The sequence below is a fragment of the Pholcus phalangioides genome, unplaced genomic scaffold (assembly GCF_987345545.1).
Source record: "Pholcus phalangioides strain wild (caught in Gottingen) unplaced genomic scaffold, Ppha-v1.0 ptg000027l_1, whole genome shotgun sequence".
Classification (NCBI taxonomy): Eukaryota; Metazoa; Arthropoda; class Arachnida; order Araneae; family Pholcidae; genus Pholcus; species Pholcus phalangioides.
In genome coordinates, this window is record NW_028301617.1 from 6495159 (window position 1) to 6522449 (window position 27291).

The window sequence follows — 27291 nt, forward strand, 5'->3', positions numbered from 1 at the left end:
AATTAGTGTTTTAACAGATTCTGTGTGAGAATTTCTACATGGAATAAAATTTTGGGTGGATCCGGAAATTTTAAATACATATCGAAATAGATTCTCAGTAATCATAATTCCGAATATAAAACCCTTTAGTCTACATAAAAGTAAGTGTTTTGTTATTTAGCACTTCTATCAGGTTAAAATAAACTATATGACAACACTAGGCCCCTGCCACCCTTGGCGGCCAACCCCCCTTTTCTTTTCACAGCATATCTTGTTTATTTCGTCCCACTTCATCAGAGTGCTATGGAAAGGGACATGTGAAAGCATCAGCTTACTGAAGAAGCGAATTTTACAACAATCAAAAAACAACTGTGACACAAGAAAACTTTCCCATGGGGGCCCCTAGACTCCAATTGGCTGAATTTTAGTGGGGGCCCCAGACTGGATTTATCTCGGGCTACCTATGTCTTGCAAATTTTACAATGTTAAACAACAAAAATCAATGAAATTCATCCAGGAACACCCGAAATGAAACCTGTCAACTTTTCCATGGGGTCCTGACCTAGAAGCTTGTGTGGCATCCCCCCTGTGAGGGGCCATGAAAATTTTTCATTTTTATCAATTTTACAACGAATAAAATCGAGGGTCCCGCATTCAGTAGTGGGGACCCAATACGCAGATTTTTAGTGGGGGCCCCAGCAGGCCCGTCATTTAGGGGGAGGGGTGGGGGGGGGCGTTGTGCCCCACTTCCCTGAAAAAAGTTGAAATGACGGCCCTGGGACCCAGACTGGATTTATCTTGGGCTTCCGTAGTTGAAAATTCTACAATGTTAAACAACAGGAAAGAATGAGATTCATCCAGGGCCCCCAAAATGAAACCTGTAAACATGGGGGGCCCCCGACTTGGAAGCTTATCGGGCATCCCCCCCGTGAGGGCCACGGCAAATGTTCATTTGAATTCATTTTACTAATGCATAAAATCCAGGCTTGCCCCCCCCCCCCCATAATTACCCGTGACCGAATTCGAAAATTTTATGGGGCTCCCCAGACTGGATATATCTTGTGCTTCCGCTATCGCAAATTTTTCAATGTTAAAGCAGCAAGAAAACAATGAGATCCATCAAGGGCCCCTGGAAATGAAATCTTTTAACTTCCCCATGAAGATATATGTGAATTCCCCTGTGCCCCGACCCTGTGTTTTGGTAGCACTGGTGATATATGTATATTATACATATACATACCTCTCGGCATGACCCCCCCCCCCCCACAAGGGCAGGGCTGACAGGGGCCGGAACGATTCTTATAACTTTTTGATTTTTTCACACTATAAATTAACCACAGAGGGGCCCGTGGAAAAGCTGGTTTGGGATCTCGACACCTATTCCAGTCTAAGGGCCCTGATGTGGGAGCCTCTCGATACATGCACGTAACTTGGTCCCGATGGGTCAAATGGGTCCCGATATATGCAAGAGTTAAATTAAAACTTGATCCAAAATCGTAACCGACTTCCGTAACATAAAATCGTCACTAATTTCCGTTGCATAGAAACGGGCCCTTTTCGAGTTTGTGATTTTATATTATAGAGTAGATATTGGCAATAAGTTTTTGACTGTTTTAATATTGATTTAGTTTCTGAAGTCAAAAATCTAACTCTGTGATGCCCCTATCGTACATATTTTGAATAAGCAGCTCTATTCACTTAGCAAATTGAACGCAGGCAATCAGTAGCTTAGATAAATAAACCATAAAATTATATTTTATATGTTCTAGACTCTTATGGTGAAAGATTCAAAATTGCAAATTATAATTAACATTTTGTTTTAATTATTGTAATAAATTAATGTTTGAAAATAAAACATATTGTAATATACAAAAAAAGTAAGTTTTTCATCATGTTATGTACCTATTGTGTTCACAACATTATCAAAAGGCATTCGTTTAGGTTTTTGACGATTTTCGGCAGTTTGAACCAGTTTTTGACGTCAAAAACCCAACCCTGGCTGCAACTGAAGACCAGGCAACAGAAGGCTGGAGAAACATTGCAAGAACTGGCCATGGACATCCAGAGGCTCTCACAGTTGGCGTACCCTGATTACCCGCCGGACATCAGGGACGGATTGACCCTACAGTGCTTCGTCGCTTCCATCAAGGATCCGGACATCCAGCAGGCGTTGCGTCTGGGGGAATACAAGGACGTCAAGAATGCCCTCGTCTACGCTATGAAGTTCGAAGCAGCCCATCAAGCTTCGAGAACAGAGCGACGAGTGGTCCGCGGTGCTGTTGAGGAGGACGCTACGTTGGACATCATCAGAGAGTTGAAAGAACTCCTGAAGAGTGCCAGGAACCGGGAAAATCGGGAAGACAGGCCCTTGGTGTGTTGAAGGTGCAATGAGACGGGCCATCTACGAAGATCCTGCCCCTTGACAGTTCCCAAGAGAGGGGGCACCTCCCCGAAAAATATTGGCTGCCCGGGACTTGGCTCATCAAGCCGTCCACTAGTCCTTTGACGTCGCCGATCATACTGGTGAGGAAGAAGGACGGTTCCACCCGATTCTGTGTCGACTATAGAAGACTGAACGACGTCACTAAGAAAGACAGTTATCCGCTGCCAAGAATCGACGACACTCTTGACACGCTTTCCGGACATCATTGGGTTTTCTACACTGGACCTGAAAAGTGGCTATTGGCAACTGGAAATACAGCCGGACGATCGCGAAAAAACGGCCTTTATCAACGGACAAGGACACTGGCAGTTCAAGGTCATGCCATTCGGCTTATGCAATGCTTCGGCTACCTTCGAACGGCTGATGGTGACAGTTTTACATTGACTATCATACGAATCGTATCTCGTTTATTTAGACGATATAATAATAGTTGGAAGAACATTCTCGGAACATCTAGAGAATTTGAACAAAGTCCTTCATGAGCTGAGAGAGGCCAATTTGAAATTGAGCTCGACAAAATGCCTTCTGTTTAGACACGAAGTCACATACTTAGGTCACATCATCTTTCGAGAGAGAATAAGGACGGACCCTGAGAAGACCAAAGCCGTGGAAGACTGGAAGCGACCAGAGAATGTGCAAGAGCTTCAGAGCTTCCTGGGACTTCGCACATATTACCGTAAATTCTTCCAAGGCTTCTTCAAGATAGCGAGACCCCCTCCACCGACTCACTGAAGTCAAACAAAAATTCTTAGAGACTGATGAGTGCGAAGGGGCCTTTACGTCACTAAAACAATCCCTAACACGTCTCCAATATTGGCGTTTCCCCGAGCAGAGAAGGAATTCATCCTCCCTGTCAAGAAAACCGTGTCCACAGGACTGTCGACATTGCGTCAAGGCAGAAGAGAAGTAGGGGCCGGTGAACCCGACAGTGAGACAAATAACAACTCAACATTCAAGTGACAATCCTTGGACCGACGAGAGAAACCGGAAGGCCCAGCTAGGAGAAATCCCGACATACGCCCGATAACGGAGTTGAAGGAATCCACCGGGAATAAACCAACGTGGAAAGACGTCGCCTCTTCCGATCCGACGACCAAAAGGTAATGGGCGCTATGGGACTCCTTGGAGATGAGAGATAGCGTGCTGTACAGCAAATGAGAATCGGTGAACAGAAAAACGTCCCGATGGCAACTAATCCTACCAAGGAGCCGAGTAGAAGTAGTTTTGAAAGAAGTAGTGTTGATTAGTTGCATGAAAGCCCAACATTTCGACCTTTGCGCCGCTCTCAAAGGTCTTACAAAACGCACCCGGGTCCGCCCTCAACGCGCCGTACGAGAGAATCGCCCTGGACATCCTAGGACCGTTACCTAGAACTCCGCCACAAGTGCATACTTGTGGGGATGGACTATTTTACTAAGTGGCCGGAAGTGTATCCCGTCCCTGATCAAGAAGCAGCGACGTTGGCTGAAGTTTTAGTGTGAAATTGGGTGTCTCGATTCGGAATCCCCACGCTGGTCCATTCCGACCAGGGAAGAAACTTCACTCCAGCAGTTTTCGGCGGCATGTGCAAGCTTTCAGGAATAGAAAAGACGCAAATTACGCCGCTTCATCCGGAATCTATAGGTCGAGAGATTTTTTTTTTTTTTCAAACCGAGCACAACTCAGGTCTATCGCCATAGGCAATTTACTACCTAGTGAGTTGTGCCGGAAGTGTAAGTGTGTGTATCTAATAGTCTGAGTGCGTATCTAGTGTTGTGTATGATTTTTCAGTGCTGCCATCTATATCTCAGAAGTGAAGTGAGTGATGTGTAGTGACTGAATCCGCGATGCGAGTCCGTCGCTATGACCACTCGACCACCACAGCGGCAATCGTCGAGAGATTCAACAGGATCATCATGAACCACCTCTCGCTCTTCGTGTCGCAGAACCAACAAGATCGGGACTCAAAGTTACCACTTTTCCTGCTGGCCTACCAAACTGCCATCCACGAAAGCACCGGATTTTCACCAGCGCAGATGCTCATGGGACGAGATTTTTGGCTGCCAGGGGAATGTGCTGTTTGGGCGACCTGCAGATGTTCCTCTTCCACCAGAAAAATACGTCAAAGGACTCCAAGAGCGCCTCGAGGATGTGCATGGAATCGCCAGAAACAGGATCAACATCGGCTCCGAAAAGATGAAGAACCGCTACGATACGAAGGCCGCGTATCACGACTTTCAAGGAAAAAGGTGGAACTCGAAGCGCCGGAAAAGACTTTGCCCGAAACTCCAGACATCTTGGGAAGGGCCCTACAGTGTCGTGAAGAAGCTGAACGATGTGGTGATTCGAATTCAAAAAATTCGTGTTGCTAAAGTCCATCCGTAAAACGAAATAATTTTTCTCACAGGAATCAACGTAAAAAGGATTTATTCTTTCATGGGACCCCCTGAAGATTTCTAGTGTCAATTTTTACAACACTGCTCTACGCTCAGGTGAATAACGTAAAACCAATTGAAGGGTCGGGGGGAAAAAATGGTTTCAGTCTATAAAACAAAATTTTTCAGATGAAAAATGAAGTTTTTCTTTAAAAATCTGGTTTAATTACAATGTTAGAAACTTTATTTTAATCTTATATCATGGTCTATGTTAAGTAAAACTCAAAACTATTTTCAAGAAGCAAATAAAAAAATGATTGTATAAAAAAAAATGTTCTTGCCTCTTCACCCCCCATAAACATGTAGTTTGAGCAGGATTCTGATACCGAACAAACACACACATTGCATAAAATTTGAATAATTCTGCTATTTGATCATGGTATGGTGAATAAAGTAGAAAGTGTATAAATTATTGGTGGTTAATGTGGAAAAATGGTAAATTATCGTGTATATATTCCACGTATCATGCTGCTCATCGCTCTCACGTCCATCCCACGTCAACTTGTGAAAGCTGTTACAGATTGCAGGCCATTGTACTTCGCTCGAGAGATTGGGATTGGGGCCTTTTACAAAACTTCCAATTCTTCGATAGTCATGTCCTCTTGTTGATGGTCCTTTCTTCCTTTTTGCCTGTTTTTAACAGTAACTTGGTTGGTGTGACTATCAAAGAAACTGGAACGGTAATATACTAAACGTGGTATAGAGACATGAAATCATCTGATTGGCTATGTCGGTAGTGAGAATTTTTTTCTGGTACATAGGATTTAAAAAAGTATGTCCAAACTTAAAAAAAATTCTTATTTACAGTCAATCACTATGAAAGGAGATGGTTTTACACCACCGCTTCTTCCATTCATTCCCCTGGAATCTCTACACAGGACGTTTGTGTAGGACACAACATAAATCTATACTCAGTGATACTTTGATACACGAACTAACCTTAAATTCATAAGCACAAAGCACGAACAAATTTACAAGCACAAAGCACGACAAAATTAAAAGCATCAGTAAAACAAAACAAATACGCACACTCAAATATTGCTTTCTGCGCATGCGCATATGCTGGACTCTGAGCGTTTTTCCATCTGTTCACTGTGACTAAAATCCCCCTTATGCCGTATCTATCTTTCTTTATTACAGCGGATTGAAAACATTTTTGCCTCTGATGTTTTACATAGTTGAAAGAGACGGTACTGAGCTACGTATATAAAACCACAAAAACATTAATTTCGATTTTTTTTTTTGGACTGAAACAATTTTTCCCCCGACTTTTCAATTGAAATCATCATACTCTGACACTGAGAAAACTTTTACCTAGGGTAGAGGTCTCTTCGACGTATGGCCTGCGGTCCACATTTGTCCCTCAGCACTTTTTGTCGTGGCCTGCTGACCATTTTTAGAAAATTGTCGAAAGTATTGAAAGACGATCAATTATAGAATTATTGAAAGAAATATAATATATAAGTATATGTATATTATATATGTATATTGTATATTAATTATATACAGAAATAATTCTAGAATTGTTTACAGAAATAATTCTAGAATTGATTACAGAAATAATTTACAGAACAAATTAATGTAAATTCAGAATTAATGAAAGAAATAATTACAGAATTGACCAAAATTCAGAACTTTTGAAAGAAACAATTTTTTGTTTATGTTTGAAAGAAATAACTTATGTTTATTTTTGAAACATAATTTCAAAATTAGTAAAAAAATAACTTATAAATCAGTGAGAGAAATAACTTCGTAATTTATTTCGCAATGATAGAAATTATGTATTTCACAATTAATGAAAGAATAATATTGCATAATTATTGAAAGAAATTATTTTTCAAGATATATTGGAAAAGGAACATAATTTCAGAATTACCGAAATAAATAATTAAAGAATCATTCACTGTGATTTCAGATTAAAATTCATTAGTATAAATTATTAATATTATTTAAAAAATTCCCGGCATTAATGAAAAAAATTATTTCAGAACTAATCAAAATTGATAACCAATAAGATAATTTCAGAACAAATTAAAGTTTTCCATTATTTGTTCCCCTGTTTGACTTGGGGCTTTGTTAGTCCTTTTATTGAAATGTCACTGCAAATTACATGAGTAAGCCCTTGTAAATTTGTGAGTAGATTTTTTTTCAAAAATTTATAAATATCTCACTCTGAATTGTTGGGCCGCGAGCATTATGGGCAATTTCAACTGGCCTGCGGCAGGGCCGTCTTAGGAGCATCATGGGCCTCCGGTGTCTAAAAGGGTGAGTTTCTCTTCTCTAAGAAGAGGCATTCCCAACCTTACGAGATGCTTGTTATGGGTAGTGCTGCCATCTGCCGTCAGTTTTCCCGACTATGAGTGAAGTGTAATAACTGTACCGTTGTAGGCCTCGGTTGCTGTCTGCGGCGAGTCTTTTCAACTGGGAGACCGGCTCGCATTCGTGATACGAAGTTGGGGGTACCACAGAAACCCAACTTCAGCTGACCACGAAACACCACTGCGGCAACCCGGCTCGTCGTGATGCGAGTCTATCACTACGACTGCTCGACCACCACATGCGGCTGATCTATGAGCTGGATAAGAGAAGTATCTAAGAAAAGAAGTTGATAAAAAAATCGCCATGTGGCCCCACAGTCTCTTCAATTTCTCTTTCGAATTTGCCTAACTTTTTCATACTTGCAAGTTCGTAAAACGAATTGTACTCAAATGATGGCGTTCGTAAACCGAGGTGTTGGCCGCAGTCTGGTTTTCACCATTTTGTGTATCCGTAATCTAAGACTCGTTCGCAAACCGAGGGTTGAATCTCAAATTTCCAGTTTTTTTAATGAAATATGGTCAATTTATCTAATAATACATGTGCAGCGTTCGCTTATATTTGAAAAAAAAAACTCACGACCTCGTCATTGCGCAGATGTAAAGCCATAAGCGCTAACGACCGATGTCTAGAAACGTAGTAAGTGATAAGTTTTTGTTGTTTGTTATCCGCATGAAACGCCGACAGTTGGCAACCTGTCTAAAATTTTAAAAATCGTTAAATTGAATGTTTAAAATTGATTATAACGACACATTATACAATTAGCAAAGTTATTAATTAATTGTCGTCACGGAAGTTATTAATTCTATCTATCTATCTATCCTTTTGTTTGAAATTTTTTTTTGGCCTGAAGAAGTGTGTGGAAAAACTTTCTTGTGTTGATTGCTGGTCGGTAATGTATTCACATTGTTTACCGAGTTCCTTTATCTCATTTCATATATACATGTTACGGTAAATGTGATCAATCGGTTATTATTCTCAACAACCGGTTATTATGCTATAATCGCCAATCGTCTGTGAATTTGATGAAGTTATCACTTGTACGGTGATTATGCATAATACCCAAGCGTCATTGGTAAATTTGATAAATAATAAAAATATCACTTTTACCGTCGATTATGCATGATATTCAAGCGTCGTTGGTAAATTGGTAAATGCTGAAAAAAAAAACAACTTTTACCAATGATTATGCACAATGACTCAAGTTTCATCAATGAATGCGCAAAAAATATTACCACTTTTGCTGGTGATTATGCATAGTACCCAACCGTGGTTGGTTATAATAAAATTATATGATGGTTTCAACAGGGGGCTGATGTGAAGGTAAATCCAGGAAAGAAAATTCAACTGCCTCTGCGGGAAATCGAACCCGCATCCTTTCATTTTTTGGGTGAGCGTGCTAGACCACTAACTCTACAAAGGCAATGAACGTCTTTCCTTTAAACTCACGTGCACTGAACGGGACCGCACATGGATAGTCAGACTTAACTCTGGCCAAAGCTCCTAATAGCTGACACTACCACCAGATGGCGACTTGTCCAAAGATGTGATGTCGCTTTCCGCTATTCATATTGAGATTGGCGAAGATAGAGTTTAGCTATCCTTATTCTGTGCCAAGACCTTGTGGGTTGCAACCCAATACATAACATAGGGAAATAAAAAAAGAGGGCGTAAGAGTTGAATTACCCTTGTGGGTGCCAAGTCGGCACCAAGACCTAAGGTTGCAATCCGACACATAAAGTAGAGAAATGGAAAGTATTTTTTCTGCTCAACCTGTTTTTCTTTTTTTCCTCATCTTCCTTTCTGGAACAGCTGTCGTATGGTCTGCCACTTGGCGATTTTTTGGCGCCACACATGTCTGATGGTCCGACGAAGAGTCGCCAAGGCCATCAGACACTACGGACGGCGAAAAAAAACATCAGTGTGCAAAACATAATAGAAACCACCAAGCATAAAAATAGAAAAAAATATCAGTTAAAAAAAATTACACCTGGCCCTTTTTTTTAATAGTAAAAAGATCGGGGCATAAGGAATTCCGGGCATAAATATTCTATGTATTAAAACTAAAACCCAGACCCTTTTTTTTTAATAAACGGATCCGGGCATGAAAAATTCTGTAGGTTCATTTTAAATAATAAACCGATAAAACAGAAGGCATGGCAATGGATGAATAACTAATAAATACAACGAAATAATAAAACGGTGTGATACAACCTGAGCAGTAGATAATCCAAATGACGAGAGCTACAGGAGGGAGGAATAATAATCAAAGAGAGAGAGAGACGTGCTGGAAGTGAAACAACGACTGTTTAGAATGTTTGAAAAAACGCGGTGAACAAAAGAAAAATCCTGTTTGGCGAAGCCAACGCCATCTGGTATCACACAACGAAACCGGAAAGATGTTAAAAAATACGGCAACCCAGAGAAGGATTATGACGGTCTTGGCGACTTATCGCGAAGAAAAAGTCGCCAAAGTCGTGGCGGACCATACTGTATCTGTTCCTCCTTTCTCCATGGCACAGTAATCAACTAATCCACGTTAGAAGTTTCGCAGCAAATTTTTTACAAATAAATGCAAAATTTCTGAGCTAATTTCTTTTCTTAAAATTTACGTATAATTTACATAAATTTATATATCTCTAATTAAATGGCTTGATATACTTATTGACTTATAAACGTATTGAGGTCTACTGGGCAGGGCTGTCATTTTAACTTTTTCTGGAAGGGGAGGCGGGAGGGAGGTGAACAAAGAACATTCTCAATTCAATGTATATACACACACACCATACCATTTCTAGTGTAATTTCTAAAGCCAGGGGACGCTGACCCCTTCCCCCAAATGTCGCTGCCTGCTGCTGGGTCAATGTAGCCGATGGTATGGCACTGGGTAGATGTGCAGATAAATGTGGTAAATTCCTGCTCAATTGGAATGCTCTCTTGATTCACTGTCAGTGTGAGCAAAGATGAATGCTTATGTGACGTTTGCTTGTATTCCACCCCCACGAATCATGTTTACAGGGCTCCCACTCATCCTACTTTTTGGCAAAATGCCCTACTTTCTAGTTTTTGTCTTACTTTTCCTACTAAATCCTATCTGCAAAATTTGTGTAATTGAATTTTAATTGCGCAGGGAATCTTCGATATATTGTCAAATAGTACAGATGTTGTAGATCGCAATTAATGATTCTGTCGAAGCAGAAATTGTATCGTTTATAAAATTATGTCGGGGTGTATGCGGGGAAGGGGGGGGGGTGTGGCTTATTAATTTTTCAGGAAACAGCTTTGGTATAAGGGACACGCCAAATTGGTGACTTTTTTCCAGCGATAAGTTGCCATCGTTGGCGCACTCTGGTTCGGTGTTGTTGCTGTTCTGGAAAATTCTGCCAGGCGGCGTTAGTTGTTGTAGCTCGTCTTCTTTTCAAACAGTCGTACAGCCATTTTGTCGTTTGTGCTTGTTGCGAGTGTTTGGATTACATTTTCGTCACTGGTCAGGTTGTATTGTTCCCTTTTTTTTCCTTTATTTAAACAGTGCCCGTATTTTATTTAAACCCTAATAGATTTATTATTTAAACAACGGTCCAGGCTTTATTTTAAACAATGCCCGGGTTTTATTTAAACCCTGATTGATTTGTTATTTACAACGGTCCACGTTTTATTTGAACGCTGATTGATTTATTTTTATCCACAGTTTTATTTTTTAAACAATCCAGAGCTTATTTTTATTTATACCATTTGTTTTTTGCATTTTTCTATGCTGGAGATTTTTTTTTTCTGGCGCACGTAGTGTCTGGCGGCTTTTTCTCGGACCGTTGGACATATTTGGCGTCGGAAAAAAAAGTCGCGAAAAATCGCCAACCTGTCCCTTATACCAAAGCTGTTCCGCATAAACAATGTTTTCAATGCTCAGCAAAGAGCTAGAAATTAAAATGCTTCATTTGTCCAAAACGATTACACTGGCATTGAGCACTAAAATTTAAACAAATCCTTTGAAAAAAAGGGTTGGACAATGCAGTAAAACCATTTGTGGTCCACCTTGACTTTTGATGTAAATACACATCGGAACTTGTAATTTACACATTTTGCACTGTGCTTTTGAAAGTGGTTTTCGAAGGAGCATCATTTTTAAAAAACTTACATGTCTTTATAATTTGCTGTGCATTGTCGAGGAGAGTTGACAGATTGGACTACTAAGCCATACATGTACCTCGTCCATATTCCTCTGCGGAACCTCTAACGAATTGGTACAAGTTGGAATGTGCGTGTATGTATAGTGAAACCTGACGTGACGTTTGTTTCTGTGTAATGCTTGTTGTGTGTCGTGCTGCCATCTGCCACCATTTTTTTTAAACTATGGGCTATGAGGGAAGTGTAATGATTGAATAAGTGTATCGTTGTAGGCCTGTTGCTCTCTGTGGGGAGACTTTTCAATGGGGAGATTGGCTCGCATTTGTGCCTCGAAGTTGGGAACCACAGGAAACCAACTTCAGCCGACCACCACTACGGTAACTGTGGGGTTCAAACCTGGATCCTCGCGATGTGAGTCCGTCACTATGACCACTCGACCACCGCAGTGGCTGGCAGATTGGACTGTGAAAGACTCCAAAAAGACATGCAATATATATTCTGAGGAAAGCAGGGTTTAAGCTATGGTCGCATTTTTCGCAAAATGCGAAAGAAAATCATAGAATGCGAAAGAAGTAGTAGTCACTTTTGCAAAAATGCGTACAGGAGGTACGAAACGAGTAGACATCCAACCATCAACATTAGCACATTTTAGCCTTTTGCTAAAGCTTTTCCCCCCATTTTCGCTTTTTTGCGAAAGGAATTTTTTATCCAGCTTAAACCCTGGAGGAAAGACGGAAAAGAGTTATGTGTGGTGTTGCTAAGACCCCATTTTGGCCAAAAATTGTTTCTGTTGCCAAGTCATTTTGTTTTGGCTCAAATCAATCTTATGGGATACTGAATAGTGCTATAAAAAAAAAAGGTTAATGAAAAATTTTTGTTTTTAGTAATTTTTCCCGTTATGCTATGATTACTATGATTATGTTGTCTGAGTGGGGGGTTCCGCCTCCACCCTCCCCTGTCCTACTTTTTCTAATTTTTTGAGTGGGAGCCCTGTGTTTGTTCTCTTGAAGAAATGTCATCTTGTTACACAGGGTGGGCAAAAAGTCTGTAGAAATTTTAAAAATGATTAAAAGCCGGAAAAACAACCGAAATAAAAAAATGGTTTGCAGGGTCACAGGAATTCTTTTAAGACGGGGGGGGGGGGACAGTGATAGGTGATGCTGGTGAAAATATTCACCAGGAATATGAATAAAATAAGACGGCTATATAAGAGAACTTGCGCTCCTAATCCACAACCAGTTCACCGTTGTAAACCGCGTATGTGGACCTGTTGCACTTTGCCGTTGCTGGATTTGTGACTCGCCTGAATATTCCCTATGGTGGTGATCATGGGGAACACATACTGCTGTAATAAACTATTTGAAGGCATTCTGTTTGTTATTTGCATAACTTTTCGTTGACTTGTGTATGTCAGCTGTTTTTGAGTTTTTTTATCCTTTCTTAAAAAAATTCCTGTGACCTAGCGATGCTAACCCTCAAACCGTTTTTTATTTCAGTAATTTTTCCGGTTTTTATGGATTTTTAAGGTTTCTAGACTTTTTTCCCACCCTGTATTATGAGAGGATTTTATTCCAGATTTTGTATTTAAAAAAAAAAGAATTTTCACTTTCAAGTAAAATTGTCGTGTAGATTTCGTGTATTCTGTTCAAACGTTGCATTTGAGCTTGTTTTTATAGTTTATTATTTATTTATTTTATTTTTCAATGTACAGCTCATGGTGATTTCCTGTATTCAATGAAAAGATGAGCTTCAGCAGTGATGAAGTTAATTTCTTGGTTTATCGCTACTTGCAAGAATCAGGTAAATTTAATTTTAGCGATTTGACGTACATGCGTACATACTTTGTATTATATGCACCCCCTTTACCCCCCCCCTCCATACTCTTTCAGTACTGTACTGTACGTGTTAATTATCCTAAATTTTGGAAAATGATGCATGGAAGTTTAGTTGGTGGTGGTCATTTGTTACAAAGTGCATTTTTTCTGGCGACATTGTCCCCGTTTGGGTTCCTCAAAACCTCCAGACTGACTCATTTACCATCTTTCAGCACTAGTATGACATCAATGTTGTTTTTATAGCCATTTGCTATCCTGTTTTGGTTTTTTGTACGAATAGACATCACTTGGAGCAGAAAAATTAATTTTTTGTTTGAAGATGGAGGACAGTGAACCGGTCCTCCTTTCTGGACGTCCTATTCCTAATGCTTTTGAAAAAAAACCATTCAAAAAACTTTATTCTAACAGTTTTTTTAGACTAGAAAACTAAATAGGGTCTCTAGTAAGCTCTCCAATGCATGTTTTGGAGTGACTTGTAAAATTTTACCAAGATTGTTTTCCCAATAGACACACAGGTGCATTCACGAGATATTTGCGCGAGCAACTCTTAGAAAGGGGAGAAGTGTCCATGCTGACATGCATAATGCGTAACACAGGTCGCAGAAGAAGTGTTCAAACAGTGGCCTGACATTAGCACTTTATCTTTGTTTAGTCTTTCATTTATGCTAATTTTACTGTACCATTTCGTCATGTCAAGCAATTACGGTATTGATGCTTATTTGTCTTCTTCAAAGCATTTTTTTCTCATGTCTTGTACCTCTTCACTTTTGCAACTTTGCATCATGTTTGGCACACATGTTTTTGCCAAAATTGAAAGCACCCTCTTGCAGTCAACCGCTGCATGTGCAACCATACTTTCAACAGTGAAAAGCGTTTGTTTCGTTGTATTCTATCACCCTTGAAATTTGTCATATTTCTTTAGAAACACTCTGTATTTATTGTTAAAAATGGGGCACCAAGGGTTAGAAAAACGTAATGAATATATAGTAGCAGGGCGGGACAAAATTACATGGCAAAAATTTACATGCCTGGTCGGGCGTAAGTCTTAAAACATGCTTGAATCAATATTTTACATGTCTGAAAAATATTTTTTCGTGTATTGCCTCTCCCGCCCTTTGTAAAGACTGATTTCAGACAATCAAAGCTGATCTTAACCTTTCCCCCCCCCCATAGAACTAATGTGGTCACTAATTGCAAGTGTAAGATTGGTTGAGATTATAATTTTCTGTGTTGGTGGTGTCTGAAAAGAAATTTTCAAGTTACTATTCATTTCGCTCATGGAATAGTATCTGATTTACGTTCAAGGATCGAACTGGGGCTGCAGCAGCACCAGGCTGCAAAATGTTACAGGCCTTAAGAATAAAATAGATTAAAATGCATTGACTACTTCACGCATGCTCAACTCGTGGCCCTCTGGTCAAATGTGGGCCCCCGACATGAAACCTAATTTTGTAGGAAATGAACTAGGTGGCGCATTTACAAATCACTCCAATATCCTTTGACTCATTCCTAGATCACTAAAGTGACTCACTGCACCTTTCCGGATCACAGTGAATACACCCAAGGCATATCTATAGATCATTACACAGTTCCTTCCACATCATTCAAGTGACCTTCAACATAATAACAGATCACTTATGTGATGTGTGGCACAGTTCCAGAGCACTTAAGTGGCCTGCAGTGCAGTTCCACATCATTAAGTTACCCGCAACCTGGTTTTATATTACTCATGTGGTCCACAGGACATTTACACATGACTTAAGTAGCCCATGACACATTTACAGTTCACTTGAGCAGCTTGCAACATGTTTTCTAACCAATGAAGTGTGGCCTTCACTCTCCTGAAGGGTGTGAGCACCCTTAGACTACACAATTTGTTGCAACTACGTAACAAAGTCTTAGAAGGAATGAAGGTGAAGCACATGCCTTGCTGCCGATAATCGCAGGAGAGATTAATGTCTTTTTATCAGCATATTAAGGAAACATATTTTCTGGGCATTATGCTGAGGTGAATTCGGGAAGAAAAGTCATCTTGTCTCCACCAGGACTCAGACGCAGGCCCTCTTCATAGGTGCCAATGCTTCTGATTTTTCAGCCTTATTAAAATCTTCTGGTCAAAAATCAAATTCTTCCGATTTTTCCTATTTTCAAAGAAAAATCCCTAAAGGTCCTTATTATTTTTTGTTTAAATGGAAAATCCCTAAAGAAAATATGCTTTCAATCCTTGCAGTTTCAGGCTGACGACCAGTTTTGTCATAAAAAATATGGAGAATCACGATTTCACGTACGAAAAATTGGTAATTGTCACTAAATATGCCAAAACCAAGCAAAGTGGGCAATTATTACTAAAAAATCAGGACAGCAAAAAATGCATTCCAGGAAAACAGGATTTACATATGGTCACCTGTCGGAATTCCAAAAAAGATCCCCGGGGTTTTCCCCCCTTTATTTGTGTTACATGTTTTCTTTGATGTGGAATGTGTCATCACGTGATAAACTACATATTTTTCAAGTCTGTGAATTGGCATCTGTGCCTCTTGCATACTGGGCAATCATTCTACCACCCACACTGCTTGAGACATAGCCTTGCCTTCCTTATTTCATGTCCAGTAGCGTGAGGCGCTGAAGTAGGGACACTAGTAGCCTCTCTTAACTTAAGGAAATGGCCCCCAGGTGGGACAATAGAGAGAGATAGGTGGCTTTTTTTCTCAGCCCAAACTATCAAGGAAACAGGTATTTTCTGGATATTATGCTGAGCTGAGCACGCGTGCCCAATACTCAAGGTGGTCTGGGTTTGAGTTCCGGCAGAGGCAAGATGAGTTTTTTTTCCGAGTTCACTTCAGCATAATATCCAGAAAATATCTGTTTCCTTGATAATCATAATAATAATGAAAACACGAGTGTGTTTTAATTTTTACTGGTAATTTTTGTATGTGCCCGTGCATCAGCGGATATGTGGTGGGAAAAAATACATCCGCAGTAAGAACTTTTACATGCTCCAGGCATGTAGAACAATAGGTTTGTCCAACCCCAATATATAAGTATAGTCATATACTTTCTTCCAGGAATATCAGATTCGGCTTCATGTAAAGTCGAGGAAAACTCACAGTGTAAGTTATCTTATTTCAGCAAAAATACAGTTTTAGTAGATTTTTGTTACATTGATAAACATATTTTATTGTTTCCATGCACATTTAAACGTGGTTATCTTTTTTTTTCCTCCCTTCACAAAAGGGTTCTCGCACTCTGCATATACTTTCGGTATTGAGAGTCACATCAGCCAATCTAATATAGATGGCGCTCTTGTACCACCTGCTGCTCTGCTGTCCATCATACAGAAAGGCTTACAATACACAGAAGCTGAAATAAGTATAGGAGAGGTAGAAATTGCATTTCATTTCTAATCGTCGTTCATTTTACTTTCGTCTGTATAAATAACTTGTACTTTTCCTGTAATTGTGAAAAGAATTGCCGTCACATAATTTTCTTTTGGGAATTTCAAGTCTCATTCTCACCTTTTTTGTTCAAAGGATGGCACGGAGACTATGATAGAGTCGCTTTCTCTAATCGATGCTGTCATGCCAGATGTTGTAGCATCGCGGCAACAACAAGCCCACAGCAACAAAAATGCTGCTGCTGTCGTGAAGACGGAACCCACCACTGCCAATGGTGAAGAAGGAGCTGGTGAGGGCGGAACTACTGGAACCACAAGGACAGGCACAGGTTTGTGAAACTTACTACACTTAACATACAATTATGGAAATAATCATCATATGCCTGTGCGGTAGTGTTTTGACATGTGTAACAGAATTACAATGTTTAGTTACAGACACTGCCACTAAGCATTTTTATGGTGGAGTGTATAGTCTTTTGCCTGATATAATCGCATAAAGAACCAATAATAAAGCCAAATAACAAGGGGTAAAAGCCACTGATTCCTAACACGAGCCAGTTCTTTAGAAATTCCTCAGAAAAATGGGAGATGTATGCGGATGGGGCAGCAGTGGGGGGGGGGGGTTCATAGGGAACTTGTGCCCCCACCCCTAAGCCGACCAGAAAGTTACAAATAATAATTATTTTTCAATTTAAATGCTTTTTTGAAGGTTGGTAACTCCAGATTTCTCTGGAAGAAAATTGTTGTCCCCCCCTCTCCAAAAGTTGATCTTATGTTACGCCCATGGATGTGTATATAGTTTAGTGGTAATAGTATCTACACTTTCCTAAGTTTGAGTCTGAAATATGAGCTTTTGTTCTATTCAAGAAAAGTTGTTCCACCTAGAGCAGGCAAACCTTGAACACAATACTTATGTAACATGAAAACTTTTTTTCATATAGTCAGGGCTGGAACTAAAGGAGTACAGATGCATATGCCGTTCTCAAATAAAAATATCAAACCCTTTTCAACTGAAAATACCAGTCTATTCTCAAATGAAAATTACGACTGAAAATATCAGATCATTCATTCTCGACTGGAAAATACGAGTATCAACCCATTCTCAACTGAAAATATCTAATCATTCTTGACAATATTTTTATTTTTGAATGAATCCGTTCATCTACATATTTACAGGTGAACTCATTTCTTATTGAAAATTCCTTTACACATGAAAATATCAAATCATTTTCGGCTGAAAATATGATATTTTGGAAATAAGTGATATATATATATATCAGAGGGAGGTGAGGCAAAGTCCCGGGGGAAATAATACTAATAATTGTAAATCCTATGGGATCACTTCGGAAAGGGAAGGCAATGAGAAATTTTTTTTTTTCTCATGGCTGCCAGATTTGACGTGAACATGTTTTTGTGCTTAGCCTTGCATTTCAGGTACTGACTTCATGGCCCCCACACGTGTGGGGTCACAGGGCTCCAATTTGGTAGCACGGGATAATTCTTGAATTTTTTTTTGTTTTTCCATACTATGAATTACGAATCAAGCCAGTGAGCCTGGTATCCAGACAGGGAAACACCTTGGAACCAGAGCGATATTGGATTTGCCTCTGCAATGTACATCCAATGATACCATTGCTTTTGATTTGCGTTGCATAATTTTTTAGATATAGCGGAAAATAATTTTTTTACAAATGAGGGCAGTGGACCTGGTGCCGAGATATCAAAACTGGAGTGATATCATTCTATTTAACTTTGCAATATGCATCTGATGTCATTGTTTTTGACTGTGTGTTTGTCTCGCAACTTTTTTGTGAGTGTTCCTAGTATTGTCAGATGATTTAAAAGAAGTATTCATGTCAAAAATTTCCTTGGAGGGGTCGGGAAGAGGTGCAATGAACAGAAGAGTCTGGAAAATTATGATTATATGTCAATGAACGATGGTCAGCTCATTTCTCCGTCTAATACTTGCAGACAGAAGAGATAATCTAATGAAATAAGTGAAGGGTGATTCTGTGACAGACATAAATAAATCGGCTTCGAGTAACAGTAGTTCTGAAAATGATTATATTACAAAAATTAAGCTCAAGTTGTGGCTGTGTTATTCATGATAATGAATGAATCCACATTAACCTATTAACGACAACTTTGATTTTTTTTTTTTAAACAAAAAATAATGAGTGGAGCCACTTCCACCATTTATTGGCAAAGAAAAGAACGTAAAATTTAGAATGGCAAATTTTCTTACCAACAAGCGTTAATGGGTTAACACTAGAACCGCAGCACTTTCGGTATACCTAGAACTGCGTCAAATTGACCCGAACTGTAAAGAAACTGTGTTCCATAGCAAAAACAAGAATTTATTTTCATTTCCTAGGTTTTTCCCCCTATTCTTATTCAACGTTGTTTAGTTGTGTATTCAATAACGGAAAACTATATTTGTTTATGAATATAAAATAGGTTTCACAAAACTAGCTAAAAAATTATGTAACTCAGTAAAAGTAAGATTTTGTATGCAGTATTTACACTGTTCAATACAATTTTTTAATTTCAATAATCCTATATGACAAAGATGTAAAATAAGCATGTCAAATTAATCGTCAAATCAAGTATGAGGTCTATAATATGATTCTTTCAAATAAGTATTGAATCTTACCGATAAATGGAATTTATGATGAGTAGTTTGGAGCAAGTATTTTTCATGATTCTTGTACATTTACCATATGTTAGAGTCCACAACCAGAGGCATATTTACGGTTTTGCCGCCTGTGTGTTAGCCAAATTTTGCTGCCCTTCTCTCATTCTAGTTTAATTTCCTTGACCACTCATTCCTTGAACTCATCGCCCTGTGCTATAATCCACTTGCCCTTCTCCCCACCTTTAAATATGCCTGGGTCTGCAAATCTTCGTTTTTTTTTTTTTTTTTTGTCTCTAACATGTTTGCATTTCATCACTCACATGCTTGCATACTCTTTTGGTCACTCATATGCTTGCGTACTCTTTTGATCACTTCCATGCTCACACACTCTCTGGATCAGCAGTTCTCAACCGGTGCTCCTTGTGCACTTCCCAGGGGCTCCGTGGCCACTCGATGATGATAAAATAAATCAATAAATTTGATAAACAAAAAAAAGAGGCCTAAAGGGTACCGCCATATAAATAATATGCTAAAAAAGAACTCCTTGAGTTAAACAGGGCTCCACCATAGAAATTGTTCACAGAAAAGGGCTCTTCGAGTCAGAACAACTTGAGAACCCAGGGCCGTCACTTCAACTTTTTCCGGGAAGGGGGGTGCAAAGCACATGTACTCAATGTATGTATATATATATATATATATATATGCCATTTTTAGTGTATTTTCAAAAGCCCCCCCCCCCCCCGCCCCCATAAATGATGGGCCTGTGAGAACCACTGCTCTAGGTCATTTTCATGCTCACACACTCTAGGCCATTCTTTTGGCCATTCACACTGTTTTGGTCATTCACACTGTTTTGGTCATTCACACTGTTTTGGTCATTCACACTGTTTTGGTCATTCACACTGTTTTGGTCATTCACACTGTTTTGGTCATTCACACTGTTTTGGTTATTCACTTGTTTGCACATACTCTAGGCCACTCTTTTAGTCATTCAAATGCTTGCAAACTCTCTAGGTCACTCACTCCTTGGGCAGAGGCGGATCCATGGTTATAAAATTTTGCCGCCCTCCTCCCATTATGTACTAATTTTCTTGGCCACTCATTGCTAAAGTTTGCTGCCCCTCTGAACATGCAAAAATTAACGGTTTTGTTTCAACCTTTTAATGTTACCTGACATCAAACTTGTGTAATTTTTTTTTGGGGGGGGGGGGCAGAGAGTGACTCACGAACAGATACAAAATCAAGAGAGCACAAACATTTCCTCTTGCACAATCGTAACACGTATGATGAGTGCAGTTCTTCAATAAGATTTTAGAGGAACTGTGTTCCAAAAATAGTTTTGCTGTTCTGTACTGTTCCATATAAAAAATCCAGGAATTTATTATAATAAGATCAAGGATGCTGTAGAAAGCATAGACAGGTGATCTCCATGATGCCCTATGAGAATATTTTCTGGCCATTTGATCGACTACGTCTACTGTGAATTTTGTTGAATTGTAGAGTGTGAAATCGTTTCTGAATGCTTTTTAGAGCTACTACTGTCGATATCAACGGTCAGATGAAGCGTGCTGAGTGATAAAACCTTTTATATCCTTTTTTTCCTTGATAAATTTTCATTGTGGCATCATTGTTTTCCTGTAGCAATGTTTTGTAAAACTGTAGTTTCGCTGTCTTTATTCTGTTAGGTACTTCTCTTCAATTTTGTCTCACCGGTCCTTACTAAGATTTTTTTTTTTTTTTGGCTTTTAGCATTTGAGCCAGCTTCAGTGTAGTGAAGAAAGTTGTCAGTTGTGACATTTCTGCCCTTGTTCTCAAATGATTTGATCATTTGCATCACTACATGCTGTGAAAGAAAGATTCGTTGGACGCTGATCCTTCCCAAGATTGCTTGCTGTTTCTAAATTGAAATAATTGGAATACATTGGAACATTGGATAATCTCCTCAGACAATAACTTGACCTTCAAAGACCTATATTTTTTCCATCTCCATTTAGAAACACATTTAGGGAGTGTAACCACTTTTAAGGAAATTGTACAGCCTTTTTTTCGTATAGAATAGTACGTTGGGGCAAATGATGCAAACCGCGGTTCAGGTATAAGTGCTTATAGCTCTACATTATGAAATGTTAAGAGAGAATAAAAATTTCATGACTAATATTCATAGGATATCATGAAAACTCTGGATATTTTTTCTATCATCTGTGCTTAAGTTTTTGGGATAAATGATTTGGTTCAAATTGACCTACTCCGCGGTTCTTGTGTTAACCAAAACATTCGTTAGTCAAGGTATAAATACTGTATGAAAAATGTAAATTTGTGAGATATGTTTGTTAACAAAGTATCACTGTATTTTACTTTTTTTTTATATGGCTTTCGTTCATATTTAATACTATAAGGCAGACTATATGCATATATTTGTATGTAATTTTTCTTTAATTTTCAAAAAAAAAAGAACCACACTATATTTCAGATACCAATGCAGAGAACATGGAAGTTGACGGAGGAATAGAGATACCAAGCAGCTGTGCGACGATTTTGCGTGGACATGAATCCGAAGTCTTCATCTGTGCATGGAATCCTACTTCCGATCTATTAGCATCTGGGTGAGTGTCATTTCATTATTTCCTTTTATTTTACTGCATCAGACTATAAATGTTAGTAATGAGGCCGAGTGATATTAATGATTTAACCTAAACTAATTTTTTTTTAAAAAAGAGGAAGATACTAAATTTACTATTCTGCTAACGCAATACACGCCTACTATGCCTAAAAACCCTCACACACTAGAAAATAAAATAATAAAAAATTTGCTGGGCTGTAGTCGTTGCTGTTTATATGCATCGGTCCCAGAGTATGGTTTTGTAGCATCGTCTACTGTTGACACCATGAGATGTCTCAAGATGGGAGCATTAAGAAGTAACAAACCATTGTAAGAAAGGAATAAACATGTTCATACATGCATTCTTTTGATTTATTTTGTTATTAGTGCCCCTTTCTCGTGCTTTCATTTTTGCTTTCTTCAAATGCATTGTCACTTTTTCATGATATGATTACTAGTTTTTAATTTATACTATGATTTTCGAGAAGACAAATTTAATAGTACAGTAGATGCTCTTTATAATGACCCTACTCGTCCCATCCAAAACGGATGTTATATCGGGTGGTCGTTATATCCAAAGGTAAACATACATGATAGTGTCTATACAAAAACAATTCAGGACTTATCCTACCAGTCGTTGTAATGGAATGGTCACTATAACGTGGGGTCATTATAATGAGCATCGACTGTACTACTTTTGACTTTACATTTTCACGTTTATGAATATTTCCTCTCTTCGAATCAGTTATTAATGCAGTGAAACCGTAATACCGCCATCGCTCATGACAACCTCATTTGTCCCGTCAAAAATGGACTTCATATTGGGAGGGGCATTGCATCGAAAGGAAAACATAAATGATAGTCATTATATGAAAACATTTGGGATTTATCCTACCAGTTGTTGTAATGGATTGGTCACTATGATGTGGGGTTGTTATAATGAGCGTCGACTGTATAATGATACTCTGCGGACTAAGAAAAAATATCATTGTAGAGGGATTATTGTTATATCTAGAGGTATCAGTTTAATATTAGAGTATAGAGGCATTTCCAAACAAGATTTGAAAAGGTATCATTGTAGAGCAATTTATCATTATATCAAGTGTAGTTGTTGCAAAGTTCCACTATATCTTTAGTGGTGTTGGCATTGGAGTGCAATATGACTTGTGGGAATATATAGCCACTATGAACCAGAAAAATTTCTTTATCATGGGATCATTTACAGTAGAATCTCGATCTTAGGTGAATCGGACCACCTCGCATTACTGAAAACTTAGATTATCTGAAAAGTAATAGAAACAGACATTTTTAGTGTATATGAGGTGGGATGGGGGGGGGGGGGGCTCTTACCTATTCTTACCAGTTTTGCCTTTATTTCAACCACTTGATTCATTGCACAACTGCCAAAAACCTCTTTATAAGGGAGGCTGACATGTGTTCCATCAGCTTGGGACTTGATACAAATGCTATCTTTCTCTTTTTTTTATTTTTTGTTTCGTGTTATAAATCTATTGAGACGAGCCTGAGAAAAATATTTGCCCGAGAAGGTAGGGGGGAATTCCACCAAAGCTGCCAGTCTAGAGATCAAGACCCACCTTCAAGCTGAAATTACTCACATTCATTGAAAAAATGAAACAAAACGAAACAAAACTCGAACATTCTTGTTGAAAAACAGATTTTGAGAATGAATTTCAAAAAACTAAAGTACCTCCAACTATCCAGAACCTCGAAGTTTCAAGGATTAAAGTATCTCACCTTGAGGCTTGAACTAACGAGACTCTACTGTACAGTATATTGATGTTTATTTAATTGTCAACAGGATGATTTGATTTCTTTCATTGTACACAAGATTTTATTTTTACATGCTTCAAACAGAAAAAGAAATGACGCATATGACTTTTTTCTTCTTTTTCAACCATTTGTTTACAGTTCCGGTGATTCGACAGCAAGAATATGGAATATGAATGACAACAATGTCAATAGTGCCAATCAGCTCGTTTTGAGGCATTGCATTCAGAAAGGTGGCACTGAGGTGCCGAGTAATAAAGATGTGACATCGCTCGACTGGAATGTATGTATCTCTTATTTTTAAAGCGCTAAGTTCTAGGAAATTTAATTTTACCGAATTTTGTTCTGCATTTAAAAGTATGTGCAATAACTTTTTAATTTTCTTACTAAGTTATTCTGAACAGTACACGATCTAAAATTATTTAAACTGACATCTTTTCATGAATATGGTTTTTTAAAAATTATATTCTGTGAGATCCGTTCATTATTGTGACTCATATAACTTTTACCTTTCAGTCTGACGGGACTTTATTGGCCACTGGTTCCTATGATGGTTTCGCTCGTATATGGACAACAGATGGTATATAGTGTTTATTTATTTTATTAATTATTATTTTATAATTCAATTGTGATATAGAAATTTTATACACTCAAACCTGTTTTTGTGCAGTGGATAGGGACAGCATAAAAAAAAAATGCATTAAAAAAAATCGCACAAAACTTCACGAGTAGCTATAAAAAATATTTTTCGCAACACATTTAAAAAGTATTTTTTTTTTTATGCAGTGGATAGGGACCACATAAAAAAAGTCTCGCTTAGAAAATAACTCAAAACCTTACGAAATAACTAGTTAGGAATTGGTTTTTTAAAACGAAATCAAGACACGAGCCTTGGCAGCTACTTGGAATCTCGCCAAACCTTTTTATTCATAACTTTGTCAGTTATGTTCTAATTTGATTGAAATTTTCATATGCACAAAAACAAGTTTGAGTGTACTAAATACTCTCTACACACTCTGTCCCAGAGAAGATGATTAGAAAAAAGCAAAAAATGATTTGAGTATAATGCTCAGAACTGTTAAATTTTTGTATTTAAGCCAGAAATGCCAAATTTACTGTGTTTACAGGGCTTTCAGATTCTAAATTATGTTGAGAGACAGTGGTGGTCGGCTGAAGTTGGTTTTCCACGGTTTTTCAACTTTAAGGCGTGAATGTGAGCCGGTCTCCCATTTAAAAAAGTGTCTGTTGAGAGCAGGCAAACCTACAACATGATACTGACAAAACATGAAATTCAAGCAGTCACTATTTACTTCAAAATATTTATGGCAGCACCAGCAAGAATATGAATCAAGCACAATTCTGACAACATAAATCAGAGTTGGCACATCAAAAACCCTCAGTCAGAAACATTGTGTCAAAAACCTCAAATATTGCTTTTTAACATAAAAAATTTTCATTTAAAATACACTCATTGATTGCACATAGTGTCACTATTTTATACAAAGAATAAGCACTTAATATGATTATAAAATAGTTTTCTGCTCTCTACACAATTATTTTGAAGAATATAATTTTTTTCCTTGTAAAATATACAATTTGAATAGAGCATAACATAATAGCTGAAGGAAAAACTATGGAGCTATTTGGTGATAATTCAAGATGATTCTCAACCTTCCGAAATTTCTTCCACCACTTATATATGTGTATTGATGATATAAACCATATGCTGCACTCATTCCATAACAGATAGGTGTTAAAAAAATTATTCTATGCCATATACCTATGTAATGTTGATTTCTGTTATTAAATTAGCTAGATAATCACGGAGATACTTAAAACAACACCTTTATTGTGCATAACATTAGAATACAGTTGAATCCCATTATAACGAACTCCAAGAGACCAGAGAAATCATTTCATTATTACGAAATTTTGTCATAAAGGAATTCCAGGTTTTTGCATTGTCCCTACGTACTTATCTTGGGAATTAGAAAAGTGTTTGTTAAAACAAGATTTTTTTTTTTTTTTTTGCTATAACAGTGATGAGCATGAAATGGGATTCAACTGTATATCTAGCAGTATCAAAATACATATTGAATTGTTGGACTAAAATGTCTTTCAATTAGGCCATGCTTATCACATATGATGCTTAACTCTATAATGCCCAGATCGCCCGAAGTCAGCCGAGTAGGTTAATGCCCATAACCGCCACAAGTCGGCCCATCTAGGGGGTATGGGTATGTTTTGGTGGGCTTTTGTCACCAACGGGGAAGAAGATGAAAGCTCTCGTCAGAGGCGGGAACGGAAAAGACAACTGCAATGCCCTATCAATGGGATTTTAAAAGCTGATGTACTAGAATGTTCCCTGAGAATGGACTAAGGGTACTCAATGCATTTTACAAAGAGATAATACTGTGAGGAAAGGGGTGTTTTCAGTAGACAAATTATCTCCCGAAATCCATTGAAATGAAAGGGTGAACATCAATGCAAAGGGTGGCATGAATAGAAACTCATGGAAAAAGGGTGGGGAGAGGGAAGTTGGCCGAAATTTGGACGAGTCCACTTCAAACACAAAAAACTTGGTATTCCCTCCCAGGTTTTCTATCTGGACGTTAAAGAGTTAAGAAGCTCCTATACTTATTCGTAGTGCAAAAATAAGAATTACCAAGTTTAACTATGGTACGGTATATTTACTAGCATTTATAGTGCAATAGTTTTCCAGTTGAAGCTGTATTTTAAATGTGCAAAATGATGCTTTGGGTATCAAGTTTTGCCAGCTCTGCATTGGTTTAAAATACTCTTTAAAACTGGATTTATACAACCTAAGCTAAGAACTTCGTAGGTGAGAATAAGTGATTTAAATTTGTTTTTGTGTGCGGACAGATGTTGCACAAGAATTTTTACTATGGAATAAAATTTTGGGTGGGTAAGAAAATTTTAAATATCAAAATAGATAGTCTATCTATACGCAGTGATTATATAATTCAAAATATAAAACACTTTAAATTACAGAAAAGTAAGTTTTTGTTATTTAACATATCTATTATCATATCTGTCATGTTAAAAAAATCTATTTGACAACATTAATGATAAGTTTTTGACTTTTAATACTGAGCAAATTTCTGAGGTCAAAAACCTAACCCTGATCCTCATCACACATATTTCTATTTTGCTTAGTAAATTGAACACAGGTAATCAGTAGTTTAGATGACGAAAAACTTAAAATTGCAATGTATATATTGTTTCAATTATTGTCATAAATTAGTGTTTAAAAATAGAAAATACTGTAATATGCAAAAAAGTAAGTTTCTCATCGTGTTATATACCTATTGTGTTCAAAACATTCAAAAGCATTCATTTAGGTTTTTGACAGTTTAAACCAGTTATCGATGCTATTCCATAGGCGGAGATTGACTTGGAAGTCTGGGGGGGGGGGCACGATGATGATGATGTCAGCTCATATATACATTAGATCAGTCGACTCCACCTGTGACGCTGGGCCCTCCGCCCATGTACTATTCATGTCAAAAACCCAACCCTGATATAAATATGTTAGGGCTAGACATATACCCAGAACACACATTCCTGCATGTACCAAATCACTCGAAATTCTGTAGTGGAATGTGTACGAGGTGCATGTACATTCGTAGTAGTAGTAGATTCTAAATTAATATTGCTGGTTTTCAATTGTTGCCCTCAGCTTGAAAAGAACCTTGAAAAAAGTGTAGAAAAAAAATACTGGGTGTAGGGTTTGGTTATTGTG

The 27291-nt window shown here is 38.1% G+C and overlaps 1 protein-coding gene across 4 annotated transcripts in view; it reads left to right on the plus strand.

Annotated features, from left to right (window-relative positions):
- The first annotated feature begins 7789 nt into the window (after positions 1-7789).
- ebi (transducin beta like ebi) overlaps positions 7790-27291 on the plus strand; it is a 36889-nt gene continuing 17387 nt past the window's right edge. Inside the window, exons 1-7 of one of the 4 annotated variants that reach the window (XM_089251464.1) lie at positions 7790-8040; positions 12989-13077; positions 16347-16492; positions 16643-16835; positions 21594-21744; positions 23670-23811; positions 24045-24108. In XM_089251464.1, coding sequence (XP_089107590.1) covers positions 13020-13077; positions 16347-16492; positions 16643-16835; positions 21594-21744; positions 23670-23811; positions 24045-24108 — 754 coding nt within the window. In that variant the 5' untranslated portion in view covers positions 7790-8040; positions 12989-13019. Of the gene's footprint in view, positions 8045-12988; positions 13078-16346; positions 16493-16642; positions 16836-21593; positions 21745-23669; positions 23812-24044; positions 24109-27291 lie in introns of all 4 variants that reach the window. The other 3 variants (XM_089251466.1, XM_089251467.1, XM_089251465.1) reach the window with 3 other exon arrangements.